Below are 16,962 nucleotides of genomic sequence, written 5' to 3'. Positions count from 1 at the left end.
TTCCTTTGCATTTGCATAAACAAAACTTTCCAGGTCAAACTCCGCACGGTCCCAGGGATGCTGCAATGAACCACGTCATGAGCAGGAGTGATGGGTGCGAACCTGCCAGAGGGGAGGGACTGCACAGGAGAAGGGCTGCAAACGTAATTTCACCCTCGCCTTCAGCACTTCTCTCACTAGAAGGACAGAACCACCTGGACCTTGCCAGGTCTCCGAAGAGCCACCTGAGCTTGAACTGGGAGGATGCAGAGTTTAACTGCTGGTAGAGATTGGCTTCTGGTTCATTGCGTGAAAATATTAACAAGGGAGCTTTCAGGGGAACAAAGACCTCGTGGCTTTTGCCCTACAAAAGCATAACCATGTCTCTGTTACAGAGTACTTGGGATAACCAAAGCCAGCAGATGATTAGGAGGAAATCAACTTCCTTTTTTCTTTACACGCTTTCTTGGGAGTCCATTGCTTACAGCCACTACAGCAAATTGTACTATGTACTACAGTATAAAATAGCATCTGCAAAGTATCATCCGCAGACCTAGGGATCTTGATCTTTACCTCTTCTTCTTAGTTCATTAAAATACCAGTTTTCTATATTTTTTAAACACTTCCAACTTCAGGGATAACCCATAATGATGGGATGTGTGTTGCACAATCTGACGGATACTCGGCTTATATTTCAGGTCCTCTTTATCATGTCGGGCTGTCTCCGTCTCTCTGGTATATTGAAATCTTTTGATTAAACCCTTTTACTCCACTGCTTCCTTATTGATACTCCCCCTTTGTCTGGAAAAATTTTAATTACTACAGGACTGCATAACTCCATTCAGTGCTCTGATACTACCTCTGTGATAGGAGCAAAAGCAATTCCTAAGATAGAATGCAAGTATAATACTCTATCATTATGTCTTCTTTTATGACTCCTAGCACCCTCTTTATGGCTGCTAATATATTGTGGTCTCTGCCTTTCACTTACTGATTTCTGCTCTCCTTCACTCGATGTGTCCTTTTTCTCACCCAGAGAATTAACACCCCATCTCTGCTATCTCTCTTTCCCACTCCCAGATATAATGTAGTGAAGTTCTCTTCTCCTTATCATGTTATTCTTTCCCACCTCTCAGAGACAGGAGTCTGTGTAATGCTCGACATCTTCTGCAACACAATTAGCAGCCAGGGTGCAATGGTCTCTACTCAGTGCTGCTGTGTGTTGCTTAATGCACAGTGGGTGGACCTAATACAAAAGTCAGAGCAGGAATGCCGAAATCTTCGGAACTGAAGGGAAAACTGAACTATACAAGCCAAAATATATCCTCAGAGAGGAATGTCCAGGAGCTTTTCACACCTATTGATTCTGCTGGGTTGCTGACTCTAGATGCTGACTCCTATTGACATTAATAACCATTAAAAACAGACAAGGTTCTACTGCAGGACAGGCAGAATTTTACATACGAATTGTACACATACATTATCATATAATTTTATTTTAAAATTCCATTTGAGAATTAATAATAATGGCCTCCCTTTCAGCTGGTCTTCTCCACTCCCGGCAGCAGTATTGGCTCACGCTGTCAAAAGCCTTAAGGGGAACAGGTCAGTAGAAAAATCTCTGCTCTGCACTAATACATTTCAACACCTAAGAAGCAAAAAGGCAGCAATTAAGCACAGCAAAATAAATAATTCAATAGTTAATTTGACCTGCCAGGTTGTAGAGTTTTTTTTTTATATCTTACCAGATTGTATTTTAGTTTAGAAGAAGTGTCCCTGGAGAGTAATGCTGTGAGAGCCTATAAAATGCTACAGTGCGATATAAGGCAAAAAGCTCACCCATAAATGGGGCAACTATTGTTTAAAGAGAAGTTTTTTTTGTTGTCTGAGTCCTGCATATTTCATGAGAAAGTGATGAAGACCTTCTCTGATTCTTTATGAATTAATCTGCCAACTGATTAGGCAGGTAAAGCAGCCATAGACTGGAAGACAAAAATTGCACCGCAGGTACTTGACTTTTAGATGGAACACAAACCAAACAGAAAGCTAATGCACTTTCCTGTGGCAAAGGAATTGGCTTCTTTTTAATTGCCTCACAAATAATCCACAGACAGCTTTGAGTGGGAGCAATCCATGTGGCCTCTGAATACATGAATATACATTGAAAATGGGGGGAAATAGTCATGCAAGATGAGACTTAGTAGGAGAATAGAACAGCAGTACTTTAACAAGATACTCCCGCGTGACTACTAAGTTTGTACAGTTATGGAGTAGGGGTAATGTTAACCTAGTGGGAAAAAATAAAGCAGACCAGATGGAAGGAACTTCTAGTCCCTCCTAGTAAATGATGATGAGATGAAAATTGAGATGACAGGCAATTGCATGTGCAAAGGTGGACAGAATTAAAACTAGGAGGAAACAGGTAGAACAAGGTTTGAGATGGCTGTCAGCAGCCCCGAAGGTTGAGGGGAACAACAGGAGAAGCACCAGAAGGGAACACTCTGAGCCTCCACGTGTGGCTCTGAAACAACGGGATACGTGATGCTTCTGGTGCACGTTTGCTATTCTCATTCATCCTCTGCGGCTACTCCAGAAGCCAAGTGGTCTCCAAGCAGCTGCACAGCCTGGCTCAGCAGCAGTACTGAGACTTCAGCACACTTGTTGAAAGGAGAGTACACCAGGGAGGATGCAGTAAACACAAACACTTTTTATCTCGGTTAGACACACACTCTGATTTACTAAATGATTTACTAAGTAGTCCAGGTTCTTACTATGCTGATTTCAACCGTTTCTGACATTAATGTAAAGCAGTAAGGTTAAAAAAAAACCCAACAAAACCAAACAAACCCAAAAGCAACCACAAACCCCTTTCTTACTGACTGCATTGCCTAGCTTCTTTGGGTAGAGTACGTCAGTATGCCTTCTATAGAAGTGATAACAAAATTCTCCACAAGCGTCAGCAAACTGCAGCTCGGGCAGGACAAGCACTGGGAACAGCCCCCAGAGCACGCTCTCCCCAGTCCCCACTTCTGTCCAGTAGCTGATATTACCCTACATGAACGTTTGCAATGATTTGAAAGATCTAGTCGCTTTAAAAGGAAATAAATAAATAAGTGAAACCAGCTCTTAAGCTTCTAGAAAATTACTACAACCGCTATTATAGTCTTTCATGGTCCTAGGGGAAAAAAAATAGGGTGAACATAAACCAGGTGCGCTACAAGACTTATTTTATTGCATCTTCCATTTTAAAAAGATATTCATGAACATATAAAAATAAACACTTCACTCCTTTGCAATTAAATTTCTCTCTGGTTATAAGTACAGCTATTTTTAGTTTTAATTTGGGGACATCTCCCAGAACTGTAGAGCATAATCAGCTCCACCATAACCCTGCATCATCATTATCAAACACCAGCCTACCTCTGGAAAATACGCATTTTACATACTGAAGGTCTCAGCAGCCCTTTTTCAGCTGACTGTACATATCAGTTCCTTCAGTCCAGACTTCCAATAATGCCAAATATTGGCCACTAAGTGGTGCTACAAAGTTTTATTCCAACTGCGGATCTGTCCCATTAAGCCCAAAACTGTGCTGGCCGCAGTCAATATTGCTTCCTTGCAAAACAAAGGGGATGTAGAAAAGCATGCTAATTTCAAGCCCCATTAAAAATGAAGGAAATAATTCAACGTTTCCCTCAAATGTAAATGCAAGAAAATTTATGAGGAGATCAGACCGGTATTCAAGTTTCTAAGAAGAAAGGACAGAAAATGACAAGGAGATTAAAAAAAAGGTACTTGAAAGCACGCATCTGCCTGCAGCCCAGAGCCTCCTTAATGGTGTCTCCCCATTTGACTGCTTTGGAGCTTTCGTATTCATTGCGGTTTAAATTACTCCTCTCTCCACTGAGCTCTACTAGACCACGCACAACAGCTTTTTTTATGGATCTTGCAGGCATTGCAGAAGGCTGTCAGCAATGTTGCAATAATCAAGAATATTATTCAAAAGTAATTGCTAGTGTGATAACACCAGCCTACGGCCGTCTCATCCCTACAGGTTTCAGCTCCCGCACTGCTGAGCAAATCTCTTTCACAGCCTTTGAGACACGGAGCACGGTGTGACAGTACTGCTCACCCTGTGGGAACAGCCAACAACTTACCAGCCAATGTTGAACTCAACGTGGGCATCAAAGAACCCGACGACAGGAGCGGTTGCTGCTTTCCAGCCTTGGATTCTGGCTCGAATCAGTCCTTCTCGTTTGCTGTTGCGCACAATTTTCACCAGACCTGGGTATCTTTTATTGACATACTGGTCCAGATTAAATTTTAGCTCAACTGCAGGACAAAAACCCCACAAAAATATTCAGAATGAGAGAAGCCCTTCAACATTATGATATTCTTTGATACATTTTACTTTGATATATTCTGCAATAGAAAGGGAGAGAAATCCTAAAATATTCCTAAACCCTTAGTCAGTCTCACAGACACAAAAAGTACCACAGTTGTGGCATGGGCCAGTTCCAGCCTATCAGCTCAGAGAAATTCTCTACCCATCAGAGATTTGCACACATTTAATATGGCCTGATGGATTTGAGCATTGTTTTGAAGAGGTAGTTTGCCTAAATATTATTAAATAATCACTATTCTAATTCTCTGATGATTTCCATTAGGTTACAAGTGGCCTCTGGAGAAGCAATTCTGACTTTACAGCAGTGGAACTGGTGATTTTTTTTTTTTTTTTCTGATTTATGCTATTCAATAAGAGTTTGAAAAATAACCTCCATGGATTTTGGGTCAAGACCTAATTCAGATCACAATTAATTTCCCTTAATTATATTTAAGGGAAAACTCTTAAAATTAAGACTCCTCAATACCAGGCTTCTTCCCTGTTGAACTAAATGGATACTGAAGATTTCAAATAGACTTCTCTTTTGTTCATTTTCAGGCATTCAACCACAGAGCAGAACTCATTCACTCCTTTATTCAGCTTCATTTCAATAGGCTTGTAAATAGGCAAATTACCAAAATGGTCTCTCCATTTTTTTAAATCCATCTAGTTTGGTAATTCATTTACACTGCAACTTATTCATAATGAGGCTTTTACTCAAATATATTTATTAGGAAAACTAGTAGGAGCTTCCAGGACATTAGAAGCCTCATTTTTCTGATCTATATTACACAGTAGAATCATTATCATCAGAATCAAAGACCTGATAAATCTCCAGTTATCTAGAAGAATGACAGAGAAAAGCCATATAAGAGTTCACTGAGAAACAGTGAGTCCAATTCTCCTCTGTATTACATTGACTCGAACACTTTGCAATCTCACATAATTACTCTATAGGTTACGCTGCCGTAACTGAAATCAGAATCGGACAAAAAGTTTCTTAAATCTATAGGTTTTGGAACTTATTTTTGTTTTATTGATTTGTTCTCTCAACCCTCCTTTCTCTTCAGGGATCCTGAAGAGGAACAGCAACTTAAAACAGCAGATTTAAAGTTGTTGATCTGCGGAGGAAATGCTAAACTTGAATCTTATTTTAATAAATACAGTTTGAGAAGACACAAGTGTTTCAGAAGTCCAAGGATAACAACGTAAAACACAACAACACTGCTAGTCACCCATATCCTAAAACTTCAAACCTGACTGTCCCGCGAAACATGTTGATCAACAGCTCACCAATATTTTGATTTATGATTGCTGTAACAGAAGGGTTATTTTTACACTAATGAACCAGATGACCTGAAAGTTGCATGTGCTTTGTGCCCATTCTTTTCATTCTCATAGTCTAATTTACTCCCTACCTCAAAAAAACCCACCAAACCAGACTCAAAATCTGATATTATCAGCACCTATTTAAATCATGAAGAAGCAGAGTGTGCTGCCATGCACAAGAGAAAAACTATCTTTAAGGAGAATCTGTAGCCCCACTTTTCCTTGGAAGCAGAATTTAAACTTTTAGTCTATTAATGATTCCTCTGAATCTGAAAATTTGGAGAAAAGTGTCATTTCTATATTAAGATTGCCTATACAAACGTTATTAATCCTATGAGAGTTTCAGTGAAATCAGCAGGGTTTATCCACATAACATTTACTCGTTACACAAATAGCGAATATTTACGCACAGCTTTGTGCAAGTGGCTCAATCAACCCTCTCATCAACAAACACAAACGCTTGTACATTCTACTGACTTCAGTAGAGGTACGTTAATTTACACCGACTTAGGATCTAGCTTATCAGCCATAAATCAGTGGTTGCATGTATGACCTTCCTCCTCCAGCTGTTTAAATGCAGAATGACTCAATGCTGTTTCATCCCAACATTAAAAAAAAAAAAAAAAAAAAAAAAGAAAAAGCATTTCAGCTCGTAGTGACCTAACTCCCTTTGATTTACATTTCATGTCCCTTGACCACACAGGATACAGTACTTAGAGGAAAAGTTACGTATGATCACCATTGTCACTGTTGTCATCCACCAGAACGATCTCCTTGAGCAAGTGCGATGGGGTGTGATTCACCACGCTGTGCACGGAGCGCAGGATGACAGACAGCGCCTCATTTACAAATATAAAGACCACAGAGATCTGGGGGAGGTCATCCGGGTAGGTCATCTGTTTGCACCTGGAGAGAAGAAAGAAAGAATTAAAACCCACTTAGGAGGTAAAATACACTGAAGAGTGTCCTTTCCTCATTGCTCTCCAGCGTATAGGGATTTGCAGGCTTTGTTCTTTCTAACCCCAAACAAAAGGTAAAAGCTCCAAAGAGGTGACATAGCTAGGAGTAGCACATTTTCCATCAACTCAGTGAAAAACCAAAGTGTATCTGCATGCACACAGACTTGTACTGGCTCTCAGTCTCTGGAAGGTTCAAAGCATCTCTTGAAAACCAAAGGAACACCAATGACTTTGCTCAAAAACAACCCGGAGAAGGCCCACAATACTATAGCCTGACTGTGCTCCCCGGGGAGCCACCAGAAGGTCTGCTGTTGACTCATAACTAGATCTCATACTTTTAAAAACAGGACCCACTCAAGCAAATTCTGCATTTATCCATCAAAAAAGCGCTTGCCACCCTTTCCAATTTTGCAGTTTGTGCAGCAATATCAAATGCATGATATTTCTTGTACAGGCATGCACTTCCTGAAATATTTGCAAAACAGCTCTGCTCCATCGAAGGCATCGCCTTGGCAGGCAGCTACATCCTGAGATTCACAATTTCCTTTTGTGCTTGCTCACTGATGCATATATGTTACCACAGCCCATTTTGAGAAGAAAAACTGAGGCCTGAAGAAGTCACACAGCACAAAGCAGACCTTCTGCTTCCCAAGCCCATGCCCCTCTGTAACACCATACTGCCCTATTTTAGTGGAATTCTCTCCCACTAGCAAAGATGCTAACTTTAAAAAATTACCTACGTGTTCTTACAGTCAAAAGCCATTCAAAAATTACCATAGCAATTACTGAACCTGCTCTCTAAAATACTGCTAATGATATCACAGGAAATGACTTTTCCTGCTCTTATCAAACTTTCTGACCCCTTTGCTCATTACTGTGGCATAATAATCAATTCTTTTCCACACTATCAGCAGTCATGGCCATGGGGAGGGCGACAAATGCTTGACTGTTGGGTAACCTCTGGAAATCAGTTATGAGTTCTAGTAAAGTGCAATTATTCATAATTCCTACTCATCCCAGCACTATTTGCTCAGAGACCTGAGTACTTGTCACTGATTACAGTGTTACCATAGCTACTTACTGGCAGCTTGCTGGTGGCCTGTACCATACAGAGGACTGTAAACTGTGTAAAACTTCGGGCTAAGCAGCATTCTTATGGAGTCTAAAAATAAACCTGGAACAAGGACAGAGATTTACAGGAGGTGCGAATGCTCTGCCACAGCCTCCTTTTTGAATGTGATTTTCCTTTTGACCACATCAACATATCAAAGAAGTCCATCAGGAACACTTCACTAACAGGAAAAAGCCATCAGCAAAAACCATGGACCTTGCAACATTTCCCTTGACGAGGGACATCTTCGATCTGACAGCAGTTTGCTTCAGAGCTTCGCTTGTATCAGCAGGACATAGCAAACTGCATCTCAGTACATCGGACTGGTACCCAGGGAGTGGGTGCATTGCTGGTGGAAGCCAGACATTGGAGGGAGCCCACCCCAGGCCATGCATCCTGGTGGGGACCTGCATCAGCACTCCGAGCTAGCAGGGAAGAAGGGAAACAAAGAAACCATGGAGCCAAAGTCTGGAGACAGCAAGGAGGCTGTGGCACAGGAGGAGGAGGAGGAAGTACAGCAAGAATGAGAGGCAGTCAAAGCAGCACTTGCAACGTAGAGGGTCAAGCAATCAAAGGAAAGGTAGGATGAACACAAATTTCAGAAGCAGAGGCATATGGAGAAGGACCAAAGTATTTTGCCCAGGAAGACAAGGAACCACTGAAACAGTACAAGACCTCAGTGGATTAGGCTGGGCTTCCTTTATCTTCTCGTCAAGAAATTTCCTGAACTTTTCTGGAGTAAAAAGTATTTGTTTTCTTGGTAAGTGGACTGAAACAGCTGGGCACCGAGCCACATGTTCCTGTCCAGACGGAAAGGTTGACTAGCACTAATCCTCAGCATTTTTCCTCTACCCTCCCACTTACGTCCTGAGAAAATCGGTATTTCTAACTCAAGCTTTAAAACCAGCACACCTAAACCACAACTTCCACTTTTGATTTATTTGTTCTCCGTCATTTTAAATCAATGCATTATTATCCTAAGTGTGACTCCATGGTCTCACTGGTTCAGAAGACTTTTCATGCCTTGGTTCTCTACAACTGCTTCCGTTGTGGGGCATCATGGGCTGCTTTTGGTAACAGGCTGTTTTGAACTTGTTATCCCGCCTGGGTTAAGTTATTCCTATCACTTCTCACTGCAACCTTCCTTCTGTCAGTTCTCCCCTTTCTCTGTTAGCAAGACATAGTTGAAAAACTGCATTATGTCTGCATTTGGAAAGAGCCCTCCAACAATGACATAGTAGAATATCTTTGGTGGTAACCCCACCGCAACAGGAACATCTAGATGGGCACAAAGGTGAACATCTGGACGGGCAAAAGCAAACACCAGAACTTAGCAGTGGTTTAAAAGCTGTCGTAATTTTATTTATTACAGCAAGGATGAGGAACAGCAAAAGAAGCTGTCCAGCTGAGTACTTTTCAAAGTACAGCAGTGATTTAGGAGTTTATTTCTTGCAGACTTTCAGTCAACCTTGAACTCCCAACTCCTTAAGTCACTTCAGAAAATGAGATGGATGTTCTGAGGTAGTCAGGAGAAAGTACTGGTCCACTAACAAACACTTCTGATGATGTCTGAGAGCGCAAGCAATCCCAGTCAAGGGGCCTTTCCTTAAAAATCAGTGGGTGTTTAAGTGCTTTGTTGGATTGTCGCCCAAGTGCTTCCCAACGTATTCTGTAATTAGATACCAGGCACAGCAATTTACAGTTAATACTTCCTTCATTCCAAGAAACTCTAACCAGCAATTGACACTCTGAGCCAAATAGTAACATTAGCAAGTCACACGCAAGGATGCATTACCATCAAAGCACAACCGTGCCCACTGTCACCTTACGCCTTTGCAGCTTTGTTCTTGGCTGGATGCTGATAACAGACGGAGCGTGTTGCAATGGAACATTCAGTCACTTGCGCCTGAGTGCAAGGCTGAGAAAGCCAGAGTGTCAGGAGGACACATGAAGTCCTCCTTGGTGCAGTCCTTGATTTTGTCCCTGGAGCACGGCAACAGGAGAGAGTTCATTCCAGAGAAATCCCAGGAAAAAAGTAAGGCTATAACAAGCTTATTGACTTTCAATTAAGGCATAGGGCATGCTCTCAGAAAACAGTTGGATGGAGCAGCAGTCTGGAGACAAGGGAAAACATCAGGCAAGAAACTTGTGAGCTGATGATAGAGGCGCTTAACATGAGACTAGTCACTTCTATTATTTCTTTTGGGAAGAAAAGTAACCAGAAGATGAAGACATCAAACTGTACAAAGGTGTCCTAGCAAGGCACGCCATTATAGGCTTCAACCTTACCACCAAAAGGAGTTTGGTAAGAAATTAAGAAATCCTCTGTTTCTGGCAGCCCTGACACTGTGCAGTGCCATGCCTGGGTATCTAAGGTGGCCCTGCGTGGGCTTGGCTGCCCTGCTTGGGGAGCCCACAGCACCAGCACTACAGCCAGCACTCTGCCTGGGGAGGGCGCTGGGTACCACCACGCTCGCCAGGTCTCTGCACTAGGTCTGATCCCATTACGAACTGGGACAACCGTGAGAGGGAGGACAATTACAGTAACTGATAGCCGAAACTTGGCCTCATTGACATCTGTCTAACACTACTGAGTTCGGGAAGAATTCAGAGCATACATTTGACCTCTGCAGTAGCTAACGATGGTCTAAGCTGGCCAGGCATAGCTCACATGTAATATTACCATGATTCTAAATTAGTATTATGAACTGTCATCAGGTCTCACAGTGCACAACCAGGACTTCAGGTCTGCCTGAGAAGTGGTGCCTCTCTCCAGGGCAGGCAGGTACGCTGTAGAGGAACGCACCGCTGGATGCATTTAGGAATAGCAACTCCAGGCAAAGGCTGAAGATGCCATAGCTAATCATTTCCATGGACCGGCTGAGGATGGATTAGACCTGATATGTGAAACAGACCTTCAGGCACCTTTGATACAACATGCCAAGCATCAAACCTGAGGCATCCCCGCTGTTGTCTTGGGAAGAGTCTTTGACTGTTCTTGCTCTGTATTTGCTACAGCAGAGCTTGGCTGGCAACCCAGAGGTGTTTCCTTTGTATGTGACAGACAACTTGATGTCAGATCATTTTTCTCTATTCCAGAGATGATTTTCACTCATTCTTTCCCTTGCATCGGTTCCTTAAGTGAACATTTCCCAGCCAGCCCCCAGAGCCCGACTGTGAGCACTGCCTGTGCAGGCATAAGAAAACAGGAACGGCTCTTCAGCTGGCAGACCACAACCTTGGTGTACTAACACAAAAAAAGGTCATAGATTAGAAACTGGGACAATGAGAAAACAAAAGCTTCTCAGCTGCACATCAGCCTGCTCATGGCAGCCCTGTGAGCTTGTAGGCATTAAAGGGAAAGAAATTTTCTTTTGCCTGAACCTACCTTCCTTAACAGCTGCATTTACTGTATTTGTATCTGATCCGACAGAAACATGTGAGGTCCTCTATTTATCAGAGCTGGTCTTACAGTCCGTTTGAGTTGCACTATGTTTTGTGAAGGACTGACACTACAGCCATGCGGGTCATTCGGTGCGTTTCCAAGGAAAGAAAAATCTTTCCTGCTCTCTTTCTCCTGCCTTCTCTCCTGTCTGCATACTTGCTAAACTCCAAAAATGAGTTTTGCTTGCAGACATTAATATACTGAGTTTAGAAATGGATTAGGCAATGCATTTAGAGATTTCTGACAGCTTTACCCTTCAGGAAGAAACGCAAACAATATTAAAGCCGCTTCATGAATCTTTAAAGTATTTAATACAAGATATGTTTTTCCAATGAACCACTGGGATGGAGATGACTCTGGGTTTCTCTCCTTCACAAACTTGATGAAATTGCTGGGCACAAGAAAACCTCCTCTGCAGTTTTAGCACAAAAAAAATCCCCTAACATTCTCCATACCTTGAAAGCTGCAGAATGATCTGTGTTCGGGTTTTACAGCCACAGCAGGGGAAAGAGGCAGAACAGCACCTCACTGGGTACGTGATCAATGAAAGGACAAAGACTATTGAATCTCTCCTCATTAATACTAACAAATACTACTTTTAATCACCAGGTCAATGTGTATTTTGAACCCAGTTAAACCAAAGGCTCAGAGTAATCTTATGTACATGGTTACCTTTTAGTACCTAATGCTGCTGTGATTTCTGTAGGCACAGACAATTTACAACAACTAAACCACTAAATTTAGGGGCTAGTTCAATGCCTGATTTCTTTCTCCAGAAAACCACTGAGGTTTTGCAGCTGTGCTAGATGTAATAGTAACTTTTCAGATGCAGAAATAAACTAGCATTACGTTCTCGTTCTGCATTGGCACAACAGTGGAAATGTGACAAGCTGCAAACATCTCCTTCCCCAGCATGGGATTCAACCGCTGACCAGTCTGACAGGCTGCAAAACTGATTAGCTTCATGGATCATGAATCTGTCAGGCAGAGGGCTCCAACTCCTTCCTAATTAATTCTCCCTCTCAATAGAAGGTGTTAACTGTATTATGCCATAACATTCTCTTTCTATTAAGGATGGATTTTTCTGCCCTCTCCAAACAGAAAAAACAAACCAAACTAGATTTTTGAGTTCAAGACTTCCTCTTCCTTTCTCCTCCTGTTTTGCAGCTCAAGGACAGCATCCGCTCAGAATCATGTAACATAAATACTCACAACTGTGAGCAAGGGAGCAGTGGTACAAAACATTGATGCTCTACGTATCTTGAGAGAAGCAGCCCATTGTATTTACAACTAAGGTAAAAAGACAAGCGGCAGTTACTTTCGGAAAAAGCCTAGGAACTATGGTGATAGAAGATACCTTTTTACCACGGCCGTTTCTTCGCAGTCTGTGCTGCTTTATGGAACAGCTTCTACTTTGATTTATCATATGAAAGAAAAATCAACACCTCCTTTTTCCTGAATTTATCTGGGGAAGTGCAGATACAAGATACAGCGCCGTTCTTACTGGTGCTCTAAGCTTGGTAGTTTAGGCAGCTCCAAAAAACCACCAACACTGATGAACAAAGGTTTTGGTGGGTGAATTTCCTCCCCGGAGTGACAGCTAAAGAAATTGGGATAGTTTTCTCTCCACCTCTGCAACTACTACAACACTCCTGTCAGTATTTGGATATAAAGCATTAACACTGACTTCATGTATTCAGGTATTTTTTGGGTCCTCAGCAAAGAAAGTATTTGCCAAAGTGATGAAAGCCAATTTTGAGCTCTACTGCCTGATTCTTCTTGAAAGAACAAACTGCATGAGAGTTTTGCAAGAACTAAATGTAATGCCTAAGAAACAACTGCCACTTCTATTGCTCGAGAGATCATCTTCACAGTATGCGTTATTTAAAACGCTCCTCTGTCAGGACTTTACAGTCTGTAAATGGTCAGCTGCCCTGAATAACTTCTACCTCACTTCAGTCTTAAAGTCAGGCCTTGGCCACACTCCATGCAGCATGGCCTCAGAAGTTATCCCTGAAGATGAAATTCATTGAAATAAAGACACCTCCTCAACTGTTCCTCAGTACGAACCGTGTCTGTTCCTCCTCCCGCAGTGTTTCAGTGCTTCATATGAAAGAGGAGACAGGGGAAGTCAACTAAAATAACCTGTCCTCCAGCTTTTCTGGTACACGGTGATGTTGACGGGGAAAGAAATCACCCACATTCTTCAAGAAAGAAATCAGGCCAAATCTTTGTTTCTGTGCTAATCTCAAACTTTACCTCTCTCAAGGAAAAGTGTCCTTTAATATCAACCAGAAACAAATGACTGCAACACTCCATGAGTTCACCAGCATACATCTGCTCCTGGAAATTTCCCACATTCCCAGGCTGAACACTTGGACCTCATGCCTGCAGGATCTGCAGAAAGAAGAGCAGCAGCAGCCTTTTTACCTTAGAACTCTCTCTTCTCTGTCCTGTTTCCTACAGAAAAGACCCAATTTACAGGAATTTCTGTCCCGTAATACTTCCACAAAGGAGCGAGCCCTTTCTCTGGGGGCTGGGACACAGGCAGTTCGACGGGTAGGTTAAAGCTCCCCATGAGTTGCAATAATAGACACGGGACAAGCGCTTTCTGAGAATCAGACACTCATTTTTGTCCTTTTTCCTTTCTTTTTAAATTCCAGGCCAGTACAACTGGGACTAATTTCTCTGCACAAAAAAACCCCAAACCAAACAAAACAAAAACCCCAACCAAACAAAACTCCCCACATGTTCGTATCTTTTGTTTTTTAACACACTTGCTGCTCTATTTGGCTTAATTCCTCCCTTCTCTATGACAAATTATTTTACATATATGGCAGAAAGCCCCGAGAACTGTCAATCAGTGATGGATAGCACAACATATATGCATAGTTAACATACGCAGCGTGAAGATGGCACCACTTGTAAAGAATATTAACCCTTACATTTAGGATTATTAGACTCCTCAAAAGTATCTGCCAGACACATAAAATGAGGGGCCTTGTATTTCAGTGAGCTATTTCTGCCTTTCCTCAGGCAAAAAAATACCAGAAACATGCCACCATGCCTAATACTCATATTGATTTATACATATAAAAATGCTAAAACTAGTTCCAACCACTTTTAAAACAAGCCCCATGATTAACATGAAAAATGGCTAAAAGCTCAGATCCTTCTGTAGTAAAAAGTATTTGCCTTTTTTTGGTAACTTAACTTGAGTCATTAATATGTTTTGAAATACCATCTGTAAGAAATTTCCACTGTATCCCCTAGTGTGCCCATTCAGATCTGCCTGTGGCTGTACGCATGCTGCATCACAAAGCATTAGGCTGATTGGAAATTAATGGAGAAGCTGAAATCTGCTTTCAAATGCTTTTCAAAAACCCCCAAAGAAAATGTCTCCCCCGTGCAACTTTATTTTTAATGGTGCTGCACTTAAATTTAAGGAAGAGCCCAACTAAATTCCAAGTGACACGCATTCTGCCTATTTTTAAGTGATTAAACACTACTGGCTCATTTAGATTTGTCAAGAGATTCTCAAGATTTCTGGAAGATCCTGGGCCCTGTTCTGATTGGATTTTTAGCTTGCATCCTTTAAAAGTGAAAACTAGAAAAGAGTTGTTCTAAAAGAAATAAAGGTGGTCTTGCGAAATTCTGCTTTGAGACTGGAGAGCTCTTTGAACTTGAAGTTAAGTGAAATATGAACATCAGTGAAACCAATGAAGTGATACTAAATAAAGGCAAAACTAAAGGCATTTTGCCAATTCACAATAGCAGGGCTTTGATTCAAAGTTCCTACCAGCAAAATATATTCAGAAAACACTACCTTTTGTGCAACTTTTTGAAACTTAATTCTGGGAACTATGCTGTCTATGGAGGAGAGGGAATATTCTCTCATCTCAGTGCTCTGCCAAAACTAAGACCTCATATTTCAAATCGGGAAGGTTCACAAAGAGCCATTCAAGAAGCCAGAAAATGTTTTCTAGGGTGCATTCACAAAATTGGCTGCCACCCTGTGGCACCACTTCTTGTTCCTGCCACCAAGGGTCATTACTCTCCAGCTAGCAATGTGAAGTCAGCTATTTAGCTGCATTTCCAACAGTGATTTCTAGCAGATTTCCCATTAAGAAGTACTCTACCACTCAAGGTGATGCATCAAGATCCCAAAAAAAGATCTTTATGGCAAAGGAAGAATTAATCCCAGCATGTCTGCAGGGAGTGAGAAGGTAACAGCCCAGATATCCAGAAGTGGACTCCATAGCTTAAGATACCTCCTTCTCTGAAATGTCTCTCCCATTGCACTCCAATTCCATGCCAGACGTAAGGGAAAAACAGTGGAGTAGATTAAATCAGAGGAATAATTTTCAATAAATAACGTATAAGAGTAAACTCACTATTTTCCATTTGCACACAACAGTTTGCTGTACCCTTGAAGCTATTTGTTATTCAGATAACAATATGTAAATACAGGAAGTTATCCTTGACAATTAAAAAATTTACTGCAAGTATTCAACATTAAAAATTCAAGGTACTTTTGTTTAATTTTGCCTATCTCAGTCCCTCAGCTGGTGCCGTTGGTGCCGGACGGAGGCTGAGTATCAGAGTGTTATCCAGAAATGTAGGGCAATAAAAAAGTTTTCAAGGTAACTGCTGCAGAGCTCTTCACGGATTTCATTACAGGTCTGCTGTCACGTTACAGCGTGGTGGTAAGGAGGAGGACAGAGGAACGCAATCATTTTCTGCTATTACTTCAGCTAACAATGTTTTTTGTGGTCTCGGGAGGACATACAACAAAGTTTGCCAAACAATCCTTTCTTTAATGGGCTCCAGTGTGTTTCACAGGAGACCAGCTTTAACCTCTGGTCAAATCTAGTTATGCAGCAGAATGCTTCTTTCTACCTACGTACAAATACAGGACGGGTGGAGGGGTAAACAACCAAATGGGAGGTCAGTCATAAAGTGAGTTTAACCCATCCCCTCACTGCCTGCCAAAACCGTAGTGGGAAGCTCTTCATGTTGCCCCATCCCAGCAGTCGGAAGGCTGGTTGGAGCCCAGAAAGGTAATGCTTCCCTGGTAATCACAGCGCCGGGTGTGCTGAGGTGATGCAGAAGATGATTTGACTAACCAGCAACGGCCTTGAAATGTTTAAACAGTAGTCACAGGGCTTTTCCTCTTGCTTTAAATGATCAATTTCTATCAGAGTGCAAACAGACCAAGTTTATGGTATGTGGGAAGAATTATGGTTCAAATAGAGCAGTGTTCCAAGAACAAATGCATAAAGAACATTGATTTAGCACTGAAAATGGGAGTATTAAATCCATGATGTTTAGATGCTGTATATGGGATCGAGCTGAGAGCCTGGTGGTCGTAGCAGCATGTTTATAAAAAGGCACGTCTCTGAGTCAAGCAGAGAGGACAAATGAAGGTGCATGTGCCGTATCTATTTCCCTCAGTAGACAGGGGTAGGAAACTGCCCGACAAACTAAGCCTCTTTAACAAGAGATGATGGAGCGCATCCAAAGATGTCAACAGACTTTAGATCAGGACCCCGCAGGATAAATCACTGGGAAAAACCACCTCTGTGAAAACCTAAGAGCAGTCAGATCCTGAAGATGGGACTTTACTCCTCTTTACATCTTTCCCAGGGCAGTATCCCAGTGACACTTGCAGGATTGTTCTTTGTGTATTATAACTACTTTATGAAATGTCCTCTTCAAGCAAAGCAGTTAAGCATGCCTTAACTTCACTGGGGTT

General features: G+C 41.8%; 1 protein-coding gene across 3 annotated transcripts in view; it reads right to left on the bottom strand.

Moving 5' to 3' along the window:
- The window catches only part of GALNT9 (polypeptide N-acetylgalactosaminyltransferase 9), a 252,854-nt gene that overhangs the window by 92,919 nt on the left and 142,973 nt on the right, over window positions 1-16,962 (bottom strand). For all 3 annotated transcript variants that reach the window (XM_074606360.1, XM_074606359.1, XM_074606362.1), the window contains 2 exons: window positions 6,432-6,598; window positions 4,137-4,311 (listed from right to left, as the gene is read on the bottom strand). In XM_074606360.1, the coding sequence (XP_074462461.1) occupies window positions 4,137-4,311; window positions 6,432-6,598 (342 nt within the window). The remainder of the gene's footprint in view (window positions 1-4,136; window positions 4,312-6,431; window positions 6,599-16,962) is intronic.

This window comes from Larus michahellis, chromosome 13, assembly GCF_964199755.1.
Source record: "Larus michahellis chromosome 13, bLarMic1.1, whole genome shotgun sequence".
NCBI classification, from domain to species: Eukaryota; Metazoa; Chordata; class Aves; order Charadriiformes; family Laridae; genus Larus; species Larus michahellis.
This window is presented reverse-complemented; position numbering and strand designations above follow the sequence as displayed.